At 58.8% G+C, this 22868-nt stretch overlaps 1 protein-coding gene across 2 annotated transcripts in view; it reads right to left on the reverse strand.

Moving 5' to 3' along the window:
* Positions 1 to 256: 256 nt before the first annotated feature.
* PYGB (glycogen phosphorylase B) overlaps positions 257 to 22868 on the reverse strand; it is a 36780-nt gene continuing 14168 nt past the window's right edge. The window contains exons 2-20 of one of the 2 annotated variants that reach the window (XM_004601795.2): positions 20464 to 20565; positions 17650 to 17728; positions 14469 to 14572; positions 13458 to 13589; positions 11464 to 11575; positions 11152 to 11234; positions 10525 to 10668; positions 9237 to 9329; positions 8395 to 8541; positions 7732 to 7895; positions 7359 to 7473; positions 6479 to 6580; positions 6010 to 6157; positions 4646 to 4704; positions 4381 to 4522; positions 3802 to 4009; positions 3052 to 3186; positions 1819 to 1885; positions 257 to 1062 (exon numbers count right to left, since the gene is read on the reverse strand). In XM_004601795.2, coding sequence (XP_004601852.2) covers positions 910 to 1062; positions 1819 to 1885; positions 3052 to 3186; positions 3802 to 4009; positions 4381 to 4522; positions 4646 to 4704; positions 6010 to 6157; positions 6479 to 6580; positions 7359 to 7473; positions 7732 to 7895; positions 8395 to 8541; positions 9237 to 9329; positions 10525 to 10668; positions 11152 to 11234; positions 11464 to 11575; positions 13458 to 13589; positions 14469 to 14572; positions 17650 to 17728; positions 20464 to 20565 — 2289 coding nt within the window. In that variant the 3' untranslated portion in view covers positions 257 to 909. The remainder of the gene's footprint in view (positions 1063 to 1818; positions 1886 to 3051; positions 3187 to 3801; positions 4010 to 4380; positions 4523 to 4645; positions 4705 to 6009; positions 6158 to 6478; positions 6581 to 7358; positions 7474 to 7731; positions 7896 to 8394; positions 8542 to 9236; positions 9330 to 10524; positions 10669 to 11151; positions 11235 to 11463; positions 11576 to 13457; positions 13590 to 14468; positions 14573 to 17649; positions 17729 to 20463; positions 20566 to 22868) is intronic. The other variant, XM_055130050.1, reaches the window with a different exon arrangement.

A 22868-nucleotide genomic window follows, 5' to 3' on the forward strand; every position in this document is an offset into this window, starting at 1 on the left:
CGCCTCGCCCAGGCCAGCCTCAACTTTGCCAGTGGCCAGCAGAGTGCAGCCCCTTCCCTCCGGGTGGGCCTATTCTGGTCTCAGGACCAAGAGTGGCCGGCAGGAAACCGGTCCAAAGCCGACCCCTAAAAATGCCAGTACCCCACTGCACGTCAGCAGGTGGCGTGGCACACAGGGGCAGAGCAGACTCCTGCCATGGCACAGTGCGCCATCACGCTCCCTCGGCGCATGGAGAGAGCTTAGCACGGAGGCCAGAGAGTTTAGCACGGTGTGGTGTTTAATCTGTTCTCGAGGCAGTGGCGGCAAATGCACAGTGATGGCCTATGGCCTGAGGGGCAGCGAGTGTCCTGGCAGCAGGGGGCTTCTGTCCCCGGCTCGGCTGGGGGCGCTCTCAAAGCCTTCCCCAGCTCCAGCCTCCCAGGTCAAGCGCTACCCCCAAGGCCAGGAGGACACAGTCCAGCACCACAGTCCCCCTGACGTGAACCTTCCAGAGCACACTTTCTGCTGTGACTTTTAAAGAAAAGGCTTCCTCTGGCTCATGGCCTGAGGGCAATAAGTTTGACAAAGCAAAACCCTCTGGGCTTTGTCGGGGCACCCCTGGGTGTCAAGCCCAGCTTGTTCTGGGCTCTCAGGTCACTCTGGAGAGCTTGGGCAGCACCACAGCCAGAGGACAGAGTGGGCCAGGGAGGACAAGAGGCCTCATCAGTCCAGAGCAGCAGAAACACTGCCCTTGGTTTTGCCCCAGCACCTGCCTGGACCTGACCCCAGAGGCAAGAAGGCAGCCCCGTGCCCGCCCTCCCTCACCCGCACCACAGCCCGGACCCAGGCCCACAGGAAGGCAGCCGGACACAAGCAGAGCCAACTAGAGAACAAGCGCTGTGGGTGCCCGCTGGGGCCCGCGCTGGGCGGCTAGTCCCTGGGGAGGTCAGGGGCCGGGATCTGCATGTCGGATGGTTCCACGCCCCAGATCTCCCGGGCATATTCAGAGATGGTGCGGTCACTGGAGAATTTGCCCGAGCAGGCGATGTTTCTGATGACCTTCCTTGTCCACTCTGTGGGGTTCTACAGGAAGAGAGAGACACTAGAACCTGAACAGATCCTGGAACTACATAAACTCCGAGCCATGGGCTCTGCTGATGGGCACACACACGCGCGCACACACACACACAGAGTGGCGACGCCTCCAGCTGTGCTACAGTGCCAGAGGAAACGAAACACTGGCACTTCCAGTGGTCGCCACGGCTCCCCCAGCGGGACAGCACAACCCTAACTTAGCTGCTCACCCAAAGCTTCGCCCACGGGACCTGCAGGCACTTCTGTCCAGGTGACAAGAGGACATTCAAACCCTCATTTCAGGAAGGAGGAAAATCAGCTGCTTGACCCTGAAGTCATGCCCCTTTGCCAGCACTTCTCCTGGTGTTACCTTCCTGGGCCTTCCAGGAAGAGCCCAGAGGGAAACAGGGAGGGTCCCCCCTCACTTCAGGGAATGCTGCCACACAACACCTGGGAGCACTGGCCCAGCCCCCTGCCCGGGAGATGCCACCACACACTCACTCTGTGGTGACCCTCTGCACGGGAAGATCCTGGCCGCTCACCAGGGTCACCCTTCACTCCTCTGGGGAGCCCACTCCCCAGAACCCCCGAATCCTGAGCCTTGCTGGCCCCAGGCAGAGCCCTGTGACCACCACGGAGCTGGGCCCTGTGCGAGGTAGGGGAGAATAAGGGCCTGGGCGGATGCAGGCAGAGTTGCACCAAACAGCACAAGCCGATCCCCCCCCCCCCACACACACACACAGCCTGCCATCCTGAGGACCTTACCTGGTACAATTGGTCCACCTGGGCCTGGCACGCCATGTATGCTTCATAATCCGCAAATACCTTGAACCTGCAATGCGAAGCAGAAGACTGATGCAGCGGACACGGCAACGGCCAAGGTCAGAAACCTGCCTTGGGTGGGAGCAACAGCACAGCAGGGAGGGCGTTTGCCTTGCACGTGGTTGACCCAGGTTCGATCCCTGGCATCCCAAATGGTCCCCCGAGCACCACCAGGAATAATTCCTGGGTGCAGAGCCAGGAGTAACCCCTGAGCATCACTGGTTGTGACACAAAAAGGAAAAAAAAAAAAAAACACCTGCCCTGGTTGAGCCACAGGCTCTGGGCCAGGTCCTGTCCTAATGACCCTAACCCCAGAAGAAAATGTCGCCCCAAGGTTCTTGCAGGAAACTAGGGCTTGTGACGGCCCGCCGCATACATGGAGTGGAGCGCCCAGGCTGTTTCCTGCCCATCTCACCTCCAGTGGGCAGGCACTGACCCAGGCCACCCTGCCTCCCAGGGCTCAGAGCAAGAGGAGGGCAAGGGTCTGCACGTGTGGTGCTCTGGACCCAACGGAGGCTGGACAAATACAGAAGCGCTTTTCTGAATCAACTGAGTGAGATAAAGCCCTTCCTGGGTCACAGAGCTCAGCTCCAAGTGCCTGTGCCCTCGGGGATGAAGCTACAAGCACGTGTGTGTGTTGGGGGGGGGGGGTAGGTAGGAGTTTGCACAGTGTATGCTTGTTGTGTGGCATTACGGGGTGAGGGAGTGTGAGATCTGGTGTGAAGGCAGCTGTAGCCAGGGCCGGGTCGGGGCACTGGGCTGCAGACAGAGACCCGAGTTTGCCCTTGGTCGCCTCCTGGTTCCTGAGCACACCAGGCCGATCTCAACAGGAGTGGCCCCTGAGCACTGCTTGGGGGGACCCCCAGCACCCCCGCCCCACTCAAATTGCAAAAGCTGACCAGAGGAAGTACAGTTTCAGTCCAAAGTAGCCTGAAACTGGCGCCGTGCAGAGGTGCTGAGCCCTCAGACTGCCCTTACTCCAAGGGGCACAAAACCCCAAGTACGCCTGGTGCGAAGGTGTCCTGCACTCCTGCCAACACTGCCCCCCAGGCCCTCTGCCCAGCTCCCACCCAAGTTCCGCTGACACCCAGCCCCTGGGAAACGGGCCGCCAAGTGCTTGCACCCAGCCTCGCCCACCCTCCACACACCCCCGGCCAGCAGCCGGGCGTGGCCCACCTGTCATGGTGCAGCAGCATGTCGACCACGCCCCTGAAGCAGTCGGGCTCCGAGGGGGAGAAGCAGCCTCCACTGATCTGGTCCACGGCCTGCCTGAGCTCGGGCAGGCGCTCATAGTACTCACGGGCATTGTACCTGCAGGACAGGGCGTGGGTCCCCATTGGCCACTGGCCTCATCTCTGCCTACTCCCTGCTCTGCCCCAGGCCCCCGGGAACAAGACGGCGACTGGCAGAGGGGATGGCCATGGTCTTCGGGGAGGGGAGGGTGCGTGGGCGGGGCGGGGATTCGGGCCCAGGGTGCAGTTCCAGTCCTGAAGTCTGGTGACGGCTGCGTGCGAGGCCTCCCCATTCCACCCCACTGCCAGCATTTTTTCAGTTAAGACTCAGAATGGGCTGGGCCCTCAGGGGTATGCCATGAGGAGCCGGCGAGAAAGTGTCAGAGCAGAGGAGGATGCGAGACAGGGCTGAGCGTGGGGGGTGCGCTGGGCAGGGCCTGGGGCAGAAGGGGTGACTGCCAGCCGCTAACGGAAGCAACACAAGACCTGGACACGGCGCCTCCAGCACACCCCACCCGAGGCTCATGCATGAACCCAGAGCGAGCCCAACACAAAGCTTCCTGCAGAAGCAGGCCAGGAGCAGGGCAGCGGTGGGCCGGCGCCCCCCCGCCCCCGACTCGACGGAGATCAGGTCTCCCAGGCCAGCAAAGACGGCCGAGCAGGGGGCCAGCCCCCAGCGGTGGCGAGCACTCACCCGCTCCGGTCCAGCTCCCCGACCTCCTCCACCCGCAGGCCGAAGATGAAGAGGTTGTCCAGGCCGGCCTCCTCGGCCATCTCCACATTGGCCCCATCCATGGTGCCGATGGTCAGGGCCCCGTTGAGCATAAACTTCATGTTGCCGGTGCCCGAGGCCTCGGTGCCCGCGGTGGAGATCTGCTGCGACAGGTCGGCTGCAGGGATCACTGTGGGGCAGGGGCACAGGCGGGTCACGGAGGCGCTGCCCACCTGGCGCTCTGCCCCCCTGCCAGGCCCAGAGGCTCCCAGCCTGTCTGGCCACCACAGCCCGGGCACGAGGCAGGCGGGAAGGCAGGGAAAGTGCTGCTGGGGGAAAAGGCAGTGCCTGGGGAGTTCTGTCCGGGTGGGGCGGGCCGAGGACATGGGGGCACCTGCCCGGGAGCGGGCATGAGAACCCAGGAGCAGAAGGGCAGAAAGAGACCCAGAGGAGAAGGGAAAGGCCAGCCTGACTTCCCAGGCAAGAAAGGGAGCCCAGACCCCCCTGTCCTGGGCCCTGCCGTCGGCACAGCGAGCCGGGCCCTTCGTCTTGCTGCGGCACCTTTCTCAGCCAGCGACACTCGGTAGTTCTCCAGGAAGATCACTTTGAGCCGGTCGCCCACGACGGGGTCATGGTTGACGACGTCACTGATGGAGGTGACCAGCTTGATGATCATCTTGGCCATGTGGTAGCCGGGGGCCGCCTGCGTGGGCCATGGGGGATCTCAGGCGGGTGCTAGTCCATTCCCAAGCATGCCGCAGGGTCCATGAGCCCAGCCCCAGCGACGCTGCCACCACCCGTGCCGCATGCCGAGAGGGCAGCTCACCTTGCCCCCGATCATGACGGTCCGAGGCACAAAGGCCTTGGCTGGCTCCTTCTTGATTCCTGCAGCACACACAGAAGATCAGGTGTGCTCAGACACACCTTGCCCGGCCCCCAGGGGGCTTCAGGCTGCACATCGCATTCCAGAACGGCCCACGCAAAGGGCGAGGGGCACCCTGTCTCTGAGCCACAGCCCATCCACCCTACAGGACCAGACGGTTCCTGGCGCCAGGCTGTGCTGTGTGCCAGGGAGGCCCACGGGAGCCAGAACTGGTGGCCAGCATGGGCACAGGCCAGGACTAGGTTGGCGAAAGGGCCAAAGGCAGCCGCTTCCAGACGCCACACAGCAATGGGGACTAGGCAAAAACAAACGTGCGGGGCTATGAAGGAGAACCTGTGTGCTCAGACTCAGACCCAAGCAGCAGGGAAGGGGCAGGAAGGGGAAGGGGCAGAGCCCACCAGCATCTTGACATGGAGCCATGCAAAGAGCGTCTTGGGGGGCTGGAGTGATAGCACAGCGGGTAGGACGTTTGCCTTGCACACGGCCGACCCGGGTTCAAATCCCAGCATCCCATATGGTCCCCTGAGAACCACCAGGAGTAATTCCTGAGTGCATGAGCCAGGAGTAACCCCTGTGCATTGCCAGGTGTGACCCAAAAAGCAAAAAAAAAAAAAAAAAGAGTGTCTTGGGCCTGTTCTGGGGCCAGGCCGCCCTAGGTCAGGAGGTGCCAGAGGCAGAAGGACGGTGGCTACTCCTTTGAGCTCACGCAGGGCCACAGGCGTGCCATGTCCGTGAGCAGACAGAACGGGGAGGAGAGGTCTGGGCTAGAACGGTGCGCCGGCACGGGAGAATGAGAGACCTCCTGTGTGCAGTGGGCAAGGGGCGCCTGCCTGCGGCTCCCAGGCTCCCTCACCCCCGAAGGGAAGACACTCAGGCCGGAGAGAGGCCCGCCCGAGAGGCAAAAGCTCCGGAGGGCCAGGGCTGTCGGACAGCACAGAGCGGGCAGGAGTGGGCGGGCAGCAGAGGGCAGCGCCGCCCACAACCCACCAGGGCCCCTGAGCAACATCAGCAGGAACAAAGCCTGTTTCAGACATTCCCAAGAGCAGCCGACAGCTCTGTGGGCTTCAGTCGGGCGGCAAGGACAGTCAGAGTGGCCGAGCAGGCAGGGACCGGGATGGGCGTAAGGGCCGCAGGGTCCATCTGCTCAGGCGCTGCAGCCAGTCCGGGCCGTCACCTCTGCCTCCCGGCCCAGCAGAGCCACTGCCACTCTTTGCACTGGGTGTCCAGGCCCCGCTGGGGGACAAAGGCTGCCAGGGCGGGACATCCAGGGAGCAGACTGTCCGCACAGGGGCTGTGGGGACACTCACGGTTGTACAGTGTGATGATGTGCAGGCAGTTCAGCAGCTGCCTCTTGTACTCGTGGATCCTCTTCACGTGGACGTCGAACATGGAGGCAGGGTTGACCTTCACCCCGTACTCCTTCTCCAGAAAGGCAGAGAACTTCAGCTTGTTCTCCTGCGGGGGGGGAAAGGGCCAGGAGGCGGTGGCCGCGGGGCAGGGACACCCGGGGCGTCTGACAAGCAGCCAGGTGAGGGGCTCCAGGGAGGCGGGTCCCTAGGCCTGAGGAACACGGGATACAGGGGCGGCGTGTGAGGAGGGCCAGGAGGAAGCTCACATGAAAGGCAAACTCGGGTCCCCGGGAGAAAGGCGGCGTGAGCACGGGGGGCCAAGGGCTAGTCAGTGAGTGGCTGCGGGAGACCCAGGGGCCGCTGGCTCCCCAAGAGCTTTGCTGCTGCACACTGGGGGGCTGCGGTGGGCGGGGCCGGGGGACCTCACCTGCTTGACCCTGGCCACAGCCCTGACGAAGGCCTCGTCGCTGGCCAGTGGCAGCAGTCTCCTCAGCTGGCTCAGGTCCGTCAGGAAGCCCTCCCCGATCCTCTGCGGAAGCGGGACACGCTGGCTGCCTCACCCTCCCGCAGCCAGCCACGGCCCCACACACCTGCCCAGTCCCAGGCCCCACGCCCACCTCCCGCCACCCGCCCCCCCGGGCCGGGAGCACAGGGCCCCGAGCATTGCAGGAGCAGCCAGCACAGGCCCTGCACTCCCACCCGAACAGCAGCAATGCCTGCGTCACCAGTGCCAATGAGAGATCGAGAGAAAATGTCCTGGGGCCAGAGCGATAGTCCAGTGGGAGGGCGTTTGCCTGGCACGTCCCAACCTGGGTTCCATCCCCCGCATCCCAGAGGGTTCCCCAAGCACCGCCAGGAGTAATTCCTGAGCCCAGAGCCAGGAGTCAACCCCAAGCACTGCCAGGTGTGGCCCCAAATAAATAAAAGCAAGGAGGAAAATCCTGGGCACCAGAGTGACATACAGTGGGGAAGCGTTTGCTGCGACACGGCCCACCTAGGGGCCTGACACCCAAACGGTCCCCAGTACCTCCAGGAGTGATCTCTGAGCACCACCAGGTTGGCCAAAAAATTAAACAAAAACAAGGGTAGTGGAGACGGGGGAGAAGGGGAAAGAGAAGGAAAGAGAGAGTGAGAGGAAGGGAGGGAACAAGAGAGGGGGAGAGAGAGGGAGGAGGAATGGGGGAGGGGAGGGAGAACGAGAGAGGAGGGGGAGAGAGAGAGAGTCCTACTCGCCAGTGCACCCTGCCCGCCCCCACCACACCTGCGTGAACCCCTGAGTCCAGGACCACAGAGGCACCAGGCCTCACCTCCACGATGGCGTCAGCCAGTCCTGGGTTACACAGCAGCAGCCAGCGCCGCGGCGTGATGCCGTTCGTCTTGTTCTGGAACTTCTCCGGCTCCAGCTCATGAAAATCCTTGAAGCTAAGGGCACAGGACAGGCTGCGAGCAGCGCCAGGCCAGCCTGGACGCGCTCTGCCCACAGCTGCTCGCCTGAGTCTCCCTCAGGCCGCCTGGTGGCGCTCAGGTGTCAGACCACACAGACCAGCCTCGGTTTCTCCTCTGTGAAATGGGACAGCGACCACCCACCCAGGCCAGTCGCAGACAGGGGCCCAGGCCGAGAAGGGCAGCTCGGGGCTGCGTCCCCTCACCCCTGCACTCGGAGAGGGACAGGCCACTCACACCGACCGCCGGACAATGTCCGAGTGCAGCCGCGCCACACCGTTGACGGCGTGGGAGCCCAGCACACACAGGTGGGCCATGTTGACGCGCTTGCAGGCACCCTCCTCGATGACAGACATCCGCCGCAGGCGCGCCACGTCCCCAGGGAAGAGGGCAGCCACGTGCTGTGGGCAAGAGGGACCTGGCTGACCCAGGAGCCACATGGGCCCACACGGCTGCAGCCAAGAACTATCACAGCAAGCACGCATGCCCGAGAGCTCCCACCCAACCCGTCTGGAGGCCCTGACAGTCTCTGGACCCCCGAGCCACTCGCGGGGGGCCACAGTGGGCGGGCCCTGCCACTGCTGAGCTCGGCAGCCCCCACCCCCGCTGCTTGATTTGGTCTGGGGGCACCCAGCAGTGCTCGGAGCTTGCTTTCAGGGGTGCCAGGGATAGAGCTTGAGGACCCTTAGGTGAAGCCTGCTACCCCCCCTCTCCAGTGCCCCAGTCCTTCCCCCCACCCTGTCCTCTGAGATAACCCCTGTCACACACACACAAGGCAGCAACGGTGCCCGAGGCCATTCCTAAGGCCTCTGGGGAACATTCTGGAAGCTCCTGACTCCAGCTCCACATACAGGGAAGTTGGGAGGGCCCTGCCCCCGCCCCCCAGCACTGCGGGCTCACATCCAGGTGCCTCTGGTTGATGGCGTAGATGATCTCCAGGTGCCGTGGCAGCAGGTCCTCCAACATGGACACGGGCCAGCGCTCCAAGGCCTCCGGCAGCACGGTGTGATTGGTATATGCACATGTCTTCTTTGTGATCTCCCAGGCCTGGAACATTCCAGAATATTCCGGTGTAAGTTGTTTAGGAACAAGCAGCTCTTGTGCCAGGGTCCGAGGCAGGGGGAGTCTAGGGCCAGAGGCTGGCGCTCTGATCCCACGGGAGGGGTGGGCCAGTCAAAAGCAGCTCCTCGCTGTCCTGGTACCACCACCCAGTGCCCACCTGAGCCAGGGACGCCTGTACCTAGAGCCCCTCCTTCCTGACTGCCCAGAGCAGCTGACCCGACAGTCCTGCTGCTCACAGGGTTTCCTAGGCCCCCTTCCCCTTTCCTCACGTAAACCGCTGAGCTTGTCTTGCTCCCACCAGTCTGTCCAGAGAGCCGTCCTGCCATCCTGCCCCCACTGGGGGAGGTTCACAGCTGCAGTCACTGGACCAGGCTGTCAGGAGAAGCCCATCAGCTCTCGAGCCACGGCCCATCGGAGCCAACTCTACGAGCACGTCTACTCACAGGCCATGGCTCCTCTCGGCGGAACGTTCCTGCTGCTCCGGCCCCAAAAAGTGGAGACGTGTCCACAGGAGACTCTGAGGTGTGCCAGGAGCCTCAGCCCGTGGTCCACTGCCCGCCCAGGAATGCTGGCCCGCCTCTCCTGCAGGGCCACCCACTCGGACCCGGGCTGCAGAAGGAAGACCAGGACCCGTGTGGCCCAGGCTGCAGTCACCCTGTATCCCTGTCTGCAGTGCTCACCTTGTCCCAGTCCACCTTCTCCACATCCACCAGGATCCGCATGAGCTCAGGGATGGCGAGGGCCGGGTGGGTGTCATTCAGCTGGATGGCAACCTGCAGTCCACACGGGCGCTTCCGTCTCCTGGCGGAGGGCAGCACGCCCAGGCAGGCCCCACCCTCAGACCACACAGGCCTCTCCGCAGCGACAGCCCCTGTGGTAGGCGCAGGTGCTCTCCGTGCCAGCTGCACCCTGTGACACGTGTGCTGAGCAGGTGCTTGGGAGCAGGAGGGCTCTGTAGAAATGTGCTCCAAGCAGGTGTGCGCTGCACCACGTGTGCTCTGAGCAGTGCACACTGAGCAGATGTACACTGAGCAGGTGTGCGCTGAGCAGGTGTGCACGGCACCATGTGTGCTGAGCAGATACACACTGAGCAGGTGTACTCTGAGCAGGTGTCCTTCAAGCAGGTGTGCTCTGAGCAGGTGTGCACTGAGTAGATATGAGGAGGTGTGCACTGAGCAGGTGTGTGCTGAGCAGGTGTGCTCTGAGCAGGTGTTCTCTCAGCAGGTGTGCACTAAGCAGGTATACTCTGAGCAGGTATCCTCCAAGCAGGTGTATTCTGAGCAGGTGTGCTCTGAGCAGGTATGCTCTGAGAACGTGTGCTCTGAGCATGTGTGCACTGAGCAGGTGTGAGCAAGTGTGCTCTGAGCAAGTATGCACTGAGCAGGTATGAGCAGGTGTGCTCTAAGCAAGTGTGCACTGAGCAGGTGTGCTCTGAGAACGTGTGCTCTGAGCAGGTGTGCTCTGAGTAGGTGTGCGCTGAGAACGTGTCCTCTGAGCAGGTGTGCGCTAAGCAGGTGTGTGCTGAGGCGTGAGCAGGTGTGCTCTGAACAGGTGTGAGCAGGTGTGCTTTGAGCAGGTGTGCTCTGCACCAGGTGTACTCTGAGCAGGTGTCCTCCGAGCAGGTGTATTCTGAGCAGGTGTGCTCTGAGCAGGTGTGAGCAGGTGTGTGCTGAGCAGGTGTGCACTGAGCGGTGTGCTCTGGACAGGCACTTCCCGGGCTGCAGGTGGTGTAGGACAGTGGTCTGCCCACAAAGGGTCTCTGTGGTGCTGGTGATTCTCTCTGACTCACCATGACCCCCTCACCTGGCCATGTTACCCGCTGAGACTGCCTCCAGTGTCCCCAGCAGACTTGATCCCCATGAGGTGGGGGTACCCTGCCCAAGCCCACAACTGAAGAGGAAACCTAGCCTGATTTCCCTGATGCCCCATTTCCCTGCTCTCGGTCCAGTCCTCCTGTCTGGCCCCTACCTTGTCTGGGAATATCTCGAAGCAGGTTCGCACTGGGTCCCGGCAGCCAAACTTGGAGGACTTAAAGCGGCGGACAATGTCCTGCAGCGTCGCAGCCACCACAAAGTACTCCTGCTTCAGGCGCAGCTCCTTGCCCTCGAAAAACTGCACAGAGCATGGCTCACGGAGGGCAAAGGCAGGCACAGAGGGTAATCAGACCCGTCATCCCAGACGCCCAGAGGTGACCGTGCAGGATGACCCAGAGCGGCCCATCACGCATGCACCCTCCAGAAGGGGCAGCCAGGTCCTGCCTGGCGTGGGGAAAAGCCCCGTGGAAATGCCGCCACCCACGGCAGACGCTGTAGGCACTGAGTCAAGCCTCGGTGGGCGGAGGCAAGCAGAGACCACTCAGGGACAGGGACTGTCCACCAAGGGCCATGCCCGTGCAGAATGGGCACATGTTCAGGAGGAGAGCGGGGCGTGGGTCAGGGCTGGGCCATGCCTCCCCGGCCCACAGCGGGGCTCCTCCCGCCGCACTGCTGTTCCTGCCCCTGCTGCCGCGTCTCCAGAGCACGACGGCCACAGCCACAGCCCGGCGGGCCCACACGGAGAGCGGGACCCTGGCGCCCTCACGCCGCGCTCACTCACATTGTCATTGGGGTACAGGACTCTGGAGATGTTCTCGGCCAGGTTCCGGTCCAGGACGGCCTCCACGTAGCCGCCCACGTTGACTGGGAACAGAGACGAGAGTCAGGCCACCGCCCGCGCCCGTCTCTGTAGGGAGAGCCACGAGCCGCACCCCTTCCGGGCCCAGGTCGCCCCAATGAGCCACACCCCTTCCGGGCCCAGGTCGCCCCAATGAGCCGCACCCTTTCCGGGCCGGTTGTCTCCTCTCCTGCCCTCCCCGTGTCCGAAGCAGCGAGGAGGCCCCGGCAGAGGCGGGGAGGGGGCAGCACTCACAGTCTTGCAGCTTGAAGTCCTTGGGCGCCTTCGCCGACCACAGGCGCATGGTGTTGACGGTGTTGTTCTTGTAGCCTGGCACCGGGGTGTCGTAGGGCATGGCCAGGACCACCTCGGCAGGAAGGAGACGGCACAGGCTCATCAGCGGAGGGCCGAGCCCTCGACCACGGCCCCACGTGTGTCACACTACGCCGACTCGGCCCATGCACTCGTCCACCTGCTTGGGCTTTGCCCTTGCCAAGCAGCCACAGCCCCCCCTTGTCTCACCTGCTCTCCGAGGCCGCGGCCAGGCCCCTCCTGACTGTGAAGCCCAAGAAAAACCAGACAGCCCGACTCCGGCCCTGATGCATGGGCCTGCTGCCACCGCAGACCCTGGACGCTCTGAGGTGGCTTTTCGCTCTCACACAGGCCGATGCCCATGCAGCCAGACAGTCACAAAACACAACTCCAGCAGATGCCTGGCACGGCCGGGTCCCCCAAGCACGGCCGGGCACAGCCCGCAAACCAACAGAAAATAACACCCAAGTTGCAGTGCCAACAGCTTCCCAGCACTGCCAGGCTTCTCCCTGCCCTGGCTGTTGCTCCTGACCTCCCCACAGAGCCCTGATTCGCGCCGATGGCAAGCCTTGGTGACACCCCTGCTGCTGTTCTTGCTCCGTCTCCCACTCTGGTCAGCTGGCACTAGGCGCTGCTTGAGTGCCCAGGTCCAGGTGCCTCGCCCCACCGCCAGACTCACCTCACACCACCAGATCCCCTCCTCTGAATCTGCAAATTCAGTGCGACTTAAGGGGCATTTAAAAAAAATTATCTGAAGCAACACGCTTTAGACATCTGTACCCCTATGTTCGCCGTAGCAGTGTTGCAATTGCCAAAACCTGGAAAGCACCCAAGTGTCCAAGCACAGATGATGAGACTAGGGCACATTTACACAGTGGAGTAATACTCGGCCGGGAGAAGAGGAGGCGGGCACGTGCAGCTATGCGGACGCACCTGCAGCACAGTGCCAAGTGGACGGGTTGGGGGAGAGGGGCGACACAGGCCGCCCTCAGTGCGGGACAGAACAAGTGCCCACAGGCAGCAGAAGCCGGGAGCCGTCCCCAGCAGGAGGCTTGCACAGGGACCACTGGACCGCAGGAGGGAGCGGACACCCCTGGTACCACTGAGGGGTGGGGGCGTTAGGAGGGGAGCACCAGGAGTAGCAGTGCGAGAGGTCGCCGGCCCTGGCAGCCCTCGGTTGGACTTACAGCTGGATCCAGACCCTCGGGCCAGCGGCTTTTTATATGGAGATAGCAATTTTTTTTTTCAATTGAACCACGAGATACGGTTACAAAGTTAATGATCGGGTTTTGGGCACACAGTGCTCCAACACCCGTCCCTCCACCAGAGAACATTTCCCACCACCAGTGTCCTAGTTTCCCTCCCCCTTGGGCCTCTGTGGCAGGCCCTTCCTCCCCCTCATGTTGCTGAGGGTCTGTGTGTGTCCCTCTACCTCCTTCCAGCACTGCTCTTGTCCCAGAGTGACCACTTCCAACTATCACTGTCACAGTGGTCCCTTCTCTGTCCCAACTGCACCACCCCTCCACCTGGTGGCAAGCTTCTTACTACAGACTGTCCACCCCATCCAAAAATGGGGAGAAGAGAGGAACAGAAACTTCTACAAAGGAGAAATACAAATGGCCAAAAGGCACATGAAGAAGTGCTCTAATCACCAATCCTCAGGAGATGTCGACCAAAGGAACAATGAGATATCTTCCTCCAGACAAAACACCCACGTCAGACAGCCCAGGCCAGGGAGATGCTGGGAAACTGCTGCCCCCCAGCCTCCCCCACTGCCCGAAGGTCAGCCACAACTGCTGCCTCCCAGGTCTGACCTCTGGGTGACACCATGCCCAGATGGGGGGGAGGGGGCGGGGGGGTGGGGAGCAGGGGGGAGGCACTGCCCATGGGAAGCTGAGGCATAGCCACTCGCTCGCTCACTCATGCAGCAGCAGTACCTGCGTGTCCAGCCACTGCACGCCGTCGGCCGTGTGCTGCACTCGCCCGTGGAAATGCACTGGGATCGTGTACTCAGGCCGCGCCTTCTCCCAGGGGTTCCCGTATCGCAGCCAGTCATCTGCCTCTTCCACCTGCGGAGGGACGGTGGGGGCTGGGGCCGAGGGGCGTCCTGCGCCCACCATGCCCCGCAGAGGGACGGTGGGGGCTAGGGCCGAGGGGCGTCCTGTGAGGGAGATTCCCCACCCCACACGGAATAGTCAGACTCTTTGCTCTTCAAGAAATAAACTCGGATAAAAATCTAGAAAAATCTAGAAAAAAGGCCCCTCCCCCTAAAGACAGTAATAAGCATCAGACAGATGGCACAACGGGGAAAGTGCCCGCCTTGCACACAGTCACCCCAGGTTCAATCCCCGGCACCTCCGGAATCCCACACATCCCACCAGGAGTGGTCCCTGAGTGCAGAGCCAGGGGTCAGCCCGAGCATAGGGAGGCGCAGGCTGTGGGGAGGGGTGAAGGGGAGGAGTGTGGGCTAAACTCCAAAACACCACCACCACAAAAGAACTGTGAAGTTAATCAACAAAATAAATTATTCTATATATTTGTTTGGGGGGTAGAGGTATTCAGGGTTTACTCCTTGGTCTGTGCTCAGGGATCACTCCTGGGGACTTAGGGGACCACAGATGATACCAGGGATTGAACCCGACTCAGCCACGTGCAGGGCAACTGTAAGTCCTGTCCCATGGAGCCGTCCTGTGACTGCGACCCTGTTCCCGCAGTCACCCCTGGAGGGAACTGAGGGGACTGCCTGCACCTTACATGCAGCCCTGGCTCTCCTGTACCTCCTGCCCTCGAAAGGGCTGTCCACACGGAAGCCACCTGCAACGCGCTCTGCCCAGAGTCAGAAGGGGCTGCTCCAGGGGGACAGGCCCCACGGGAAATGGCCCTGTGTGTTCTCTGCCAATGTTGGGGAAGGGGATGGAAGGGGCATCCCAGAATTGGGTCCCACCCACCTGCCAGCCGTTCACGATCTTCTGGTTGAAAATCCCAAACTCATAGCGGATCCCGTAGCCGTAGGCTGCCAGGCCCAGGGTGGCCATGGAGTCGAGGAAGCAAGCTGAAAAGTTCCAGACAGAGGACGGGATCAGAGACAGAGCAACCTGGAGCCAGGCCATACAGCCACATTTGGGACATACTGGTGCCCAGCCTCTGGCATGCCAGAGAGACACAGAGGTGACCCCACAGTACCAGCTGGCATCCCGGAGACCGGGCCGCCCTCAGCACCTCGGGAGAAAGACCCCCCACTGCCCGCTTCCCCTCAGGCCCAAGGCCCCTCCACCACACAAACGCTCTGGGGTGGATGCCACAACCACACACGAGCGAGGAGGGCCAGGCAGGCAGGTCACAGATCCAGGCCCCGAAGTCCCTAGGACCCCAGCAGGAGGCTGGAGCACTGGTCACCACCCCAAGCCCCTGAGCCCAGCGGCTCGAAATGGCGTTTGGACGAAGGCCTAGAAGGTAATCCTAGCAAGGCTCAAAGCTCTTGTTTCCCATCTAGCAGTGCTCAGGGCATACTCCTGGCTCTGTGCTTGAGTCACTCCAGACAGCTCTCGAGGGGTCCTATGTGGTGTCGGGGGCCAAGCCCGGGGTGGAGGGCAGGTGCAGAGAAAAGCAAATATTTCTTCCCAGATAGGAAACAGACTGGACAGCAGCAGAGAAAAGATGCAGATAAAATCCACAGCCAGGTCTGCTTCACCATGGGTCTCCCGTGGACCCTGGCACCACAGACCCAAAACGTCCAGGGAGGGGTTGGAGTGATAGCACAGCGGGAAGGCATTTGCCTTGCATGCCACAGACCAGGGTTCGATTTCCAGCATCCCATAGGGTCCCCCGAGCAGCGCCAGGAGTAATTCCTGAGTGCAGAGCCAGGAGTAACCCCTGTGCATTTCTGGGATGTGACCCAAAAATGAAAAAAACAAATGTCCAGTGAATGAAAAACAGATATGGCCCAACTGACCAAACAGGCGGTCAGAAGCAGAGTGAGGTGTATGGGTGAGAACAGCTCACAGTGTCCACTGCGGGGCCGAAGAGCTGCGACAAAGGCAACTGCCTTGCAGGCAGCTGACCCAGGCTCGAGGGCGCGGACCTTCCCTGCTGGTACTCTCAGGCACCTGGGCTCTGATGGTTCGGGGCCACCCTGGGGTGAGGGCGCAGGGGACTGGGCCGTGTCGCCAGCTGGAGTGGCCCTGTAGGGGTCAGGGCTAACTGACACAGCAAGGGTGGGGGCACGTGCCAGCAGCCTCAGCTGACTCCCAGTCACAGCTCTGTGTAACCTCTGTGGGCCCAGTTTTTGGTTAGGGGGCCACAGCTGGCAGTGCTCAGGGACCACAGCTGGCAGAGTGAACGGTGCCATCGGGATGCCAGGGACAGAATCTGGGCCGGGCTATCTGCCAGCCAAGTGCCCTGCCTGCTACACTCCGCCCCGCCCTCCACCCACACCTCTGTAGTTTCCAGAAACACATGCCATGCTAAAATTTCTGAACATTTAATTCACATTTTTACTTGATGTATTTGAGATGAGGCTGGCTGAGGGGGTGGGCCCAGATCAGCACTCAGGGCTTACACTCCTGGCTCTGCACTTGGAGATCACTCTGGCAGGGCTTGAGGGACCCTAGGAAGCGCCCGAGAGTGAACCAGAGTGGGTGGTGTGCAAGGCCAGCATCTGGGTTTCTGTATCATCTCACCAGTCCTAATTAAGGACTTTTAAAACAGGAGTGAGAGATAGTACAGTGAGTAGGGCACTAGCCTGGCACATGGCTGACCTGGGTTTTACCCCCAGCACCCCTTAGGTCCCCCAAGCTCCACACGATGATCCCTAAACACAGCCAGGAGGAATTACCAAAAAACACCAGGTGTGGCCCCAAAACCAAAAAGGAACTTTTTTTTTTTTTTTTTTTTGCTTTTGGGTCACACCCGGTGATGCACAGGGGTTACTCCTGGCTAATGCACTCAGGAATTACTCCTGGCGGTGCTCAGGGGACCATATGGGATACTGGGAATCGAACCCGGGTCAGCCGTGTGCAAGGCAAACGCCCTACCCACTGTGTTATTGCTCCAGCCCCCCAAAAGGAATTTTTTAATTTAAAAATTAAATTAAATTTTGAAACATCAATACACATACACCCTAAAACAAATTTAGGGCATGTGCCCCTTTTACAAAAATGACAACTCTCCAAAGGGACAGTGGGAGGAACAGGGACAGACACAGACACACACACAAGCAACGCAACCCTGCAACCGTGCACGCTCTACTTCTCTGCTGTGGAAACTCTTCAGAGCACCCACAAAGCTCCCCGTGCCAGCTGTCGCCACTTCTGTACTCTTAATCCAGCCCGCTTACCCCAAGAAGGCCAGCAAAAAGACAGTCATAGAAGAAGAATCAAGACAGAGCTGGGCGTGCCCTCCCCGAGTGTGGCTGCAGGCACAGGCTGCTGGCTAGGGCCGTGCTGAAGGGAAAAGAGGCATGCCCGCGCTCTCCGGCTCTGTGCTGCCGTCTTTTTCCTTCCCTTCCTTTCGGCTGAAAATGTTTTACTGCAGGGCTCAAGGGATAGAACAATGGGGAGGGTGCACCCCTAGCACCACCATTCTGGGTTCCATCCCCAGCACCCCCAACTGTCCCCCATCCCCCCTGCCCCTGGAGCATAGCTAGGAGCAAGCCCCGAGAACCCTGACAGCAAAGAACAACAGCAACCTCTGGAGATGTGACTGGCATACACTGCATCACCTAGAGGGTGTCTGTCCCGGCCGAGTTTCGGAGCCCCTGTGCAGCCTCCCTCCCGCATGTTAGTATGTTGCTAGCACTCCCGACTCCCCGACTCCACCAGCCGCTCTCCCCGTGGGACTGCTGCTCACCCACACTGCAGCACGCATCAGGCTTCCGCCTGATCACCCAGCACTCTGTGAGGTGGGTGTGTGCGTGCTCCCATTGGTTTCTTTCTCCCAGTCTTGGGCTTGGGCTACACGGGGACCGTGTTGTGTGCAGCCTTCCCCACCAGGCCCGACAAGGGCCATCATGAGGGAGCCCTGGTAGGAAAAGAGAGCACGGGGTCTGTCCCCAGTGCTCCAGGGATTCTGACCGAGTCAGGAACGCCACCGAGCTCGGCCAGGACGGCTCCCTCGGACAGGCTGGGTTACCTGCCAGTCTCCCGAGGCCTCCGTTCCCCAGGCCAGCGTCCTCCTCGATTTCCTCCAATTCTTCCAAGTCCAATCCCAACTGTGAACAACAGCACAGGTGACATTTCAGGATTTGCTATAATACCTGCCTTCAAGACACAGGTGGAGAGAGATTCCAATCCTGGGAGTTTATGTAAAAAGGCCAAGTTCACTTCTCTTTGAATTGAAAATCCAATTGTCAAAATCCGGTCACAAATCCGTACATGAAAATGAGGGTTCTCAGGTATTATTAAAAGCTGCCAAGTTCCGAAAAGTTAACAGTAAAGAAGCAGGAGAGACACAGGGGGGACACCCATATCGCAGGAGGTGGGTTGGACCCGCCACCATGTGGCAATCCCACAGCACTGCCCAAACAAAACCCAAGCAAGACAATTTCAAATTACTGCCTGAGTTCCAAAAGCAATGTCGGAGTGTTTCGCCACAAACAGGCAGGGTTTGGAGATGGGCAGGCCTAAACTCATCCAGTGCATCGAGACCTGTTCCAAGCTAAGAAACACATTTAACTATAACATCCTGCAAACTCTCCTGACCCCTTATTCATGAGACAGCTATTACACAGACACCAGGGTGCGAAAGACAAGCTAAACTAACAGGAAAAGATTAGCCCTTGACGTCTTCACCTGGGGAGCCAGTTCTGCGCGGCCTTGAGTGCAGGGTCACTCCCTGTGAGAGGAGATGTGAAGCCAAGGCAGTGAGGAGCCTCGCAAAAGATGCGCTTCACAGACCCTACAGCTCCCCCTCGGAGAGGAAGCGGCAATGGCTGATTCGCATACTGACGAGCTGTGGGACCACAGAATCAGACCACACTCCAATTCCAAAACAAACCCCACACTCATCAGTAGTCACTTCCTACTTCCTCTTCTCTCCACCCCTGGCAAGCACTCTTCTACTTGCTGCCTCTAAGATTCTGTCAGTTTTAGACATTTGCTATAAGCAGGAATACAGACTATGTGGCTTTTTGGATCTGTCTTCCTTCAGTGCACAATAACACTTCAATTTCCTTGAGAAACATCATTATAGCACACGAGCACCTCATCCCTCTCTATTAATAGCGCATTCCAATGTACAGCACTGCCACATTTTCTTCATCCATTCACCAGCTGGACAACTGTGTTGTTCCCACTTTGGAGCTATGAAGAATAGCTTTGAACATACAATTATTTTGTGTAGACACATGTCTTCAATTTTTCCAGATATAAACCTTAGAGGGTTTTCACAGTAATTCTATGTTTAATTTTTGGACTAATGTCAAAAGCTTCCAAAGTGGTTTGATCACTTTCCCACCATTGTACATTGAGATTCCAATTTCTCTACATCCTTGCCAACACTTGTTCTCTGTCTTCGCCGTGACTGCCATTCACGGTGGGAATGTGCGTGGGAGAAGTGAAATTTCACTGGGGGTCTTTGATTTGTATTCCCCAATGACTAACGATGCAGAGTACCTTTTCATAGTTTTATTAGGCATCTGTCTCTTGAGAAATACCCTTTCAAGTTTTTTTGAAATGGACATCATTTTGGAGATACAGCCGGGGACGGAAAAAAAAAAAAAAAACCAGAGGCAACAGGACAGGAGTACGAGCCGCCTCTCCCAGGCACTGGTTCTGAGAGGTGGTTTGGAGTCTGCAGTGGTTCCGAGAAGCCAACCTCAGCATCACAATTCAAGCCTGGCATTGTACTACAGTTATTAGCTTTCTACCCAATTCTTCTCATCTTTTTGTTTTATTTGTTGGGGGTGAGGGGTGGGCACCAAGAGGTGCTCAGGAGTATGCCAGACCGTGCTCAGGAATGGTGGCTCGTGGGTCTGGGGAGACCATGCACAGTGCTGGGGACAGCACCTAGGGTGAGTGGGATACAGGCAAGCGCCCTCCAACCCGGCCTGTTTTAGGCACCAGGGTTTACCGGTTGTTGATGGGAGGGCTTCATGCAGAACCCCTCTCCCGGAGGCAGCTTCCCCCGCCACTGTCCTGGTGCCCCCAACCCCCCACCTTGGCAGCTTTTGAAGACCAGGTCTCAGTTCTTGTTTCCTCTGGGCACTTGTTTACATTTCTTTATATCCCACATGTGAACATGTGAAGGGATCATTCTGTGTCCCTTTCCTTCTGACCACCTTCACTCTGCATGATACTCTCCAGGCCATGCATGTAGCAGCAGACTGCATGATTTCATCTTTTTAGGCTTTGTCTGTTTTACAGTTTGGCGTGGTTTTTCAGTCACTTACAGCAGTGCTCAGGGCGTACTTCTGGCTCACTGCTCAGGAATCACTCCTGGTGGGCTCGGGGGACCATATGGGCTGCCGGGGATCAAGCCGGGGTTGCCATGTGCAAGGCAAGTGCTCTGCAGCCCCTGGATTTCATCTTGCTTTGCCTGTGTGGTGAGGGGGTGAGAGTACACACCTACTGATGTTCAGGGGTTACTCCTGGCAGAACTCAAGACCATAAGGGGTGCCGGGGATCAAACCCGTGTCAGGTGTGTACCAGGCAAGTGCCCAACTCTCTGTACTATTGCTCTGGCCCCTGGATCTCATCTTTCTTATAAGCAGAGTAAAATTCCACTATGTATATGTGCAGAGTTTCTTTCTCCAGTCATCTGTTCTTGGCACTCGGGTTGTTTCTGGGTGGCTACTGCTTCTCTTCCCGAGATAAAGGAACACTGCCCTGAACTCAGCTCCCCACTGCTGAGGACAGACCCGACTGCAGCTCGCCATGCCCCTCCCGAAGGTCCAGCTCTCAAGGAGATGCATGGGAACTTCCGTTGCCCTGCGCCCCAGCCCCATACCTGGTAAACTGCTTCGTCGCATGCATTCTGAAGGCCCAGATTCACCATGGTGTTCTGCAGCGTGCGGCCCATGTAGAATTCCAGGGAAAGGTAATAGATGCGCTGAGGAAGCGAAAGGAAACATCTCAGCTAGCTCCTCAATGTCCACGTGAGGCCAGTTAGAGCAATGTGTGTATTCCAACGGGTACCCTTAAGTGTATCCGTGTTACCGCTGTTCTTGTCCCAACAGCCCCCAAACAGGCTCACCCCCTGTCTGAGGCAGTCATTGAAGGTTAGCCCTCCTGCACATCGTGTGTGTGTGTGTGTGTGTGTGTGTGCGCGCGCGCGCGCGCGTGCGCATGCACGTGCGGGAGGGGCAGGGGAGCAGGGGAAGCAGAGCCAAACCTGGAGGTGCTCAGGCCGAGTCCTGGCTCTGTGCTGAGGCGTGAGCCCTGGTAATGCTCAGGTATCTGGTCCTGGGGATTGAACCAGGGACCGTCGGGCCTGTCCTTTCTCTCCAAGCCCTGGAGACCCTTCCACAACAGGACCTCTGTCCTGCCTGGCCTGGCCCTGGGAACACCATCAGAACATTCCCTGCCCAGCCAGCAGAAGCCGGTCTTTAGCTACTTGCTGGTCGGCCTCTGTGCAAAACTCTGAGGAAATGAAGACAACTGCCCCCACGTGCTCTGGGGCTGAGCAGAGCAAGGCACTTTCACAAATGGCAGAGGTCACCCACACCCTCCAGCAGGCCAGGGGCAGGCCAGGGGCAGGCCAGAGGCAGGCCAGAGGCAGGCAGGAGCAGGCCAGGGGCAGGATAGCGCTGGCTGGCTCAGTTTTGCTCATACGAGGTTCCATGCTGCCCCCTACTGGCCATCACCAGAAAAGCTTAGGACAAAGAAAAGGAAAAGAAAGAAACCTTTTTCTTTTTAGTATTTGGGGCACACCTGTTGATGCTCAGGGCTTACTCCTGGCTCTGCACTCAGGAATCTCTCCTGGTGGGCTCAGGGGACCACGCGCAGTGCTGGGGATCAAACATGGGTCAGCCAAGTGCAAGGCAAGTGCCCACTGGCTGCACTATGGCTCTCGCCCCCAGGGAGAAGAAATCTCACTTACAGAATTCCAACTGATGCATGTGGAAGAAAGAAAAGCTTCCCAATGGGGCGGGAGCAATAGCACAGAGGGTAGGGCACTTGCCTTGCACGCGGCCAACCCGGGTTCGATTCCCAGCATCCCATATGGTCCCCTGAGCCCCGCCAGGAGTAATTCCTGAGTGCAGAGCCAGGAGTAACCCCTGTGCATCGCCAGGTGTGACCCAAAAAGAAAAATAAAAAGCTTCCCGAGGTAGAATTACAGTATTCAGTGATGGGTGGGCACAGCTGTGTGGGCTAGAGGAATATCTGCAGGCCCAGGATCTCTTCCAAAACTGACTCAGCAAATATCCAGGGCAGTACCTTGGGGGTTAAGGTGCTATCCATGTACACAGACGAACGTGGTTCTGATCCCTGACACCACATGGTCCACTGAGCAGAGTCAGGAAAAGTTCCAAGCACTGCCTGGTAGGACCCCCAAACCAACAAAACAAAAATCCCACAAAAAACAAATGCCCACAAATTTGAATATACCCATTATCCTCAAAGGGACTTCCTTCTAAGATCAGGAACGAGACAAGGATGCCCACTCTCACCACTTCTCTTCAATCTAGTACTGGAAGTACTTGCGATAGCTGTTAGACAAGAAAAAGAGATTAAGGGCATCCAGATAAGAAAGGAAGAAATCAAACTCTCACTATTCGCAGATGATATGATACTATATCTAGAGAAGCCTAAAGCCTCTACTAAGTAACTCTTGGAAACAATAGACATATACAGTAAAGTTGGAGGCTATAAAATCAATACCCAAAAATCCATGGCCTTCCTATATGCAAACAATGAGACAGAGGAAAGGGACATGAAAAAAGCAATCCCATTCACAATCGTGCCCCAGAAAATCAAGTACCTCAGAATCAGCTTAACCAAGGAAGTAAAAGACCTTTACAAAGAAAACTATAAAACGCTACTCCATGAAATAAAAGAGGACATGAGGAAATGGAAACATATGCCCTGCTCATGGACAGGGAGAATCAACATTGTCAAAATGGCAATGCTCCCCAAAGCATTATATAGATTCAACTCGATCCCTATAAGGATACCCATGACATTCTTCAAAGAAATGGATCAAGCAATCCTGAAATTCATATGGAACAACAAACGCCCACGGATAGCTAAAACAATTCTTGGGAAAAAGACAATGGGAGGAATCACCCTCCCCAACCTTAAACTTTACTACAAAGCGGCAACAATTAAAACAGCATGGTACTGGAACAAAGGCAGAGCCACAGACCAATGGAACAGGGTGGAATTTCCCTACACACAACCCCAAATGTATGA

The sequence above is a fragment of the Sorex araneus genome, chromosome 3 (genome assembly GCF_027595985.1).
Source record: "Sorex araneus isolate mSorAra2 chromosome 3, mSorAra2.pri, whole genome shotgun sequence".
Taxonomy (NCBI): Eukaryota; Metazoa; Chordata; class Mammalia; order Eulipotyphla; family Soricidae; genus Sorex; species Sorex araneus.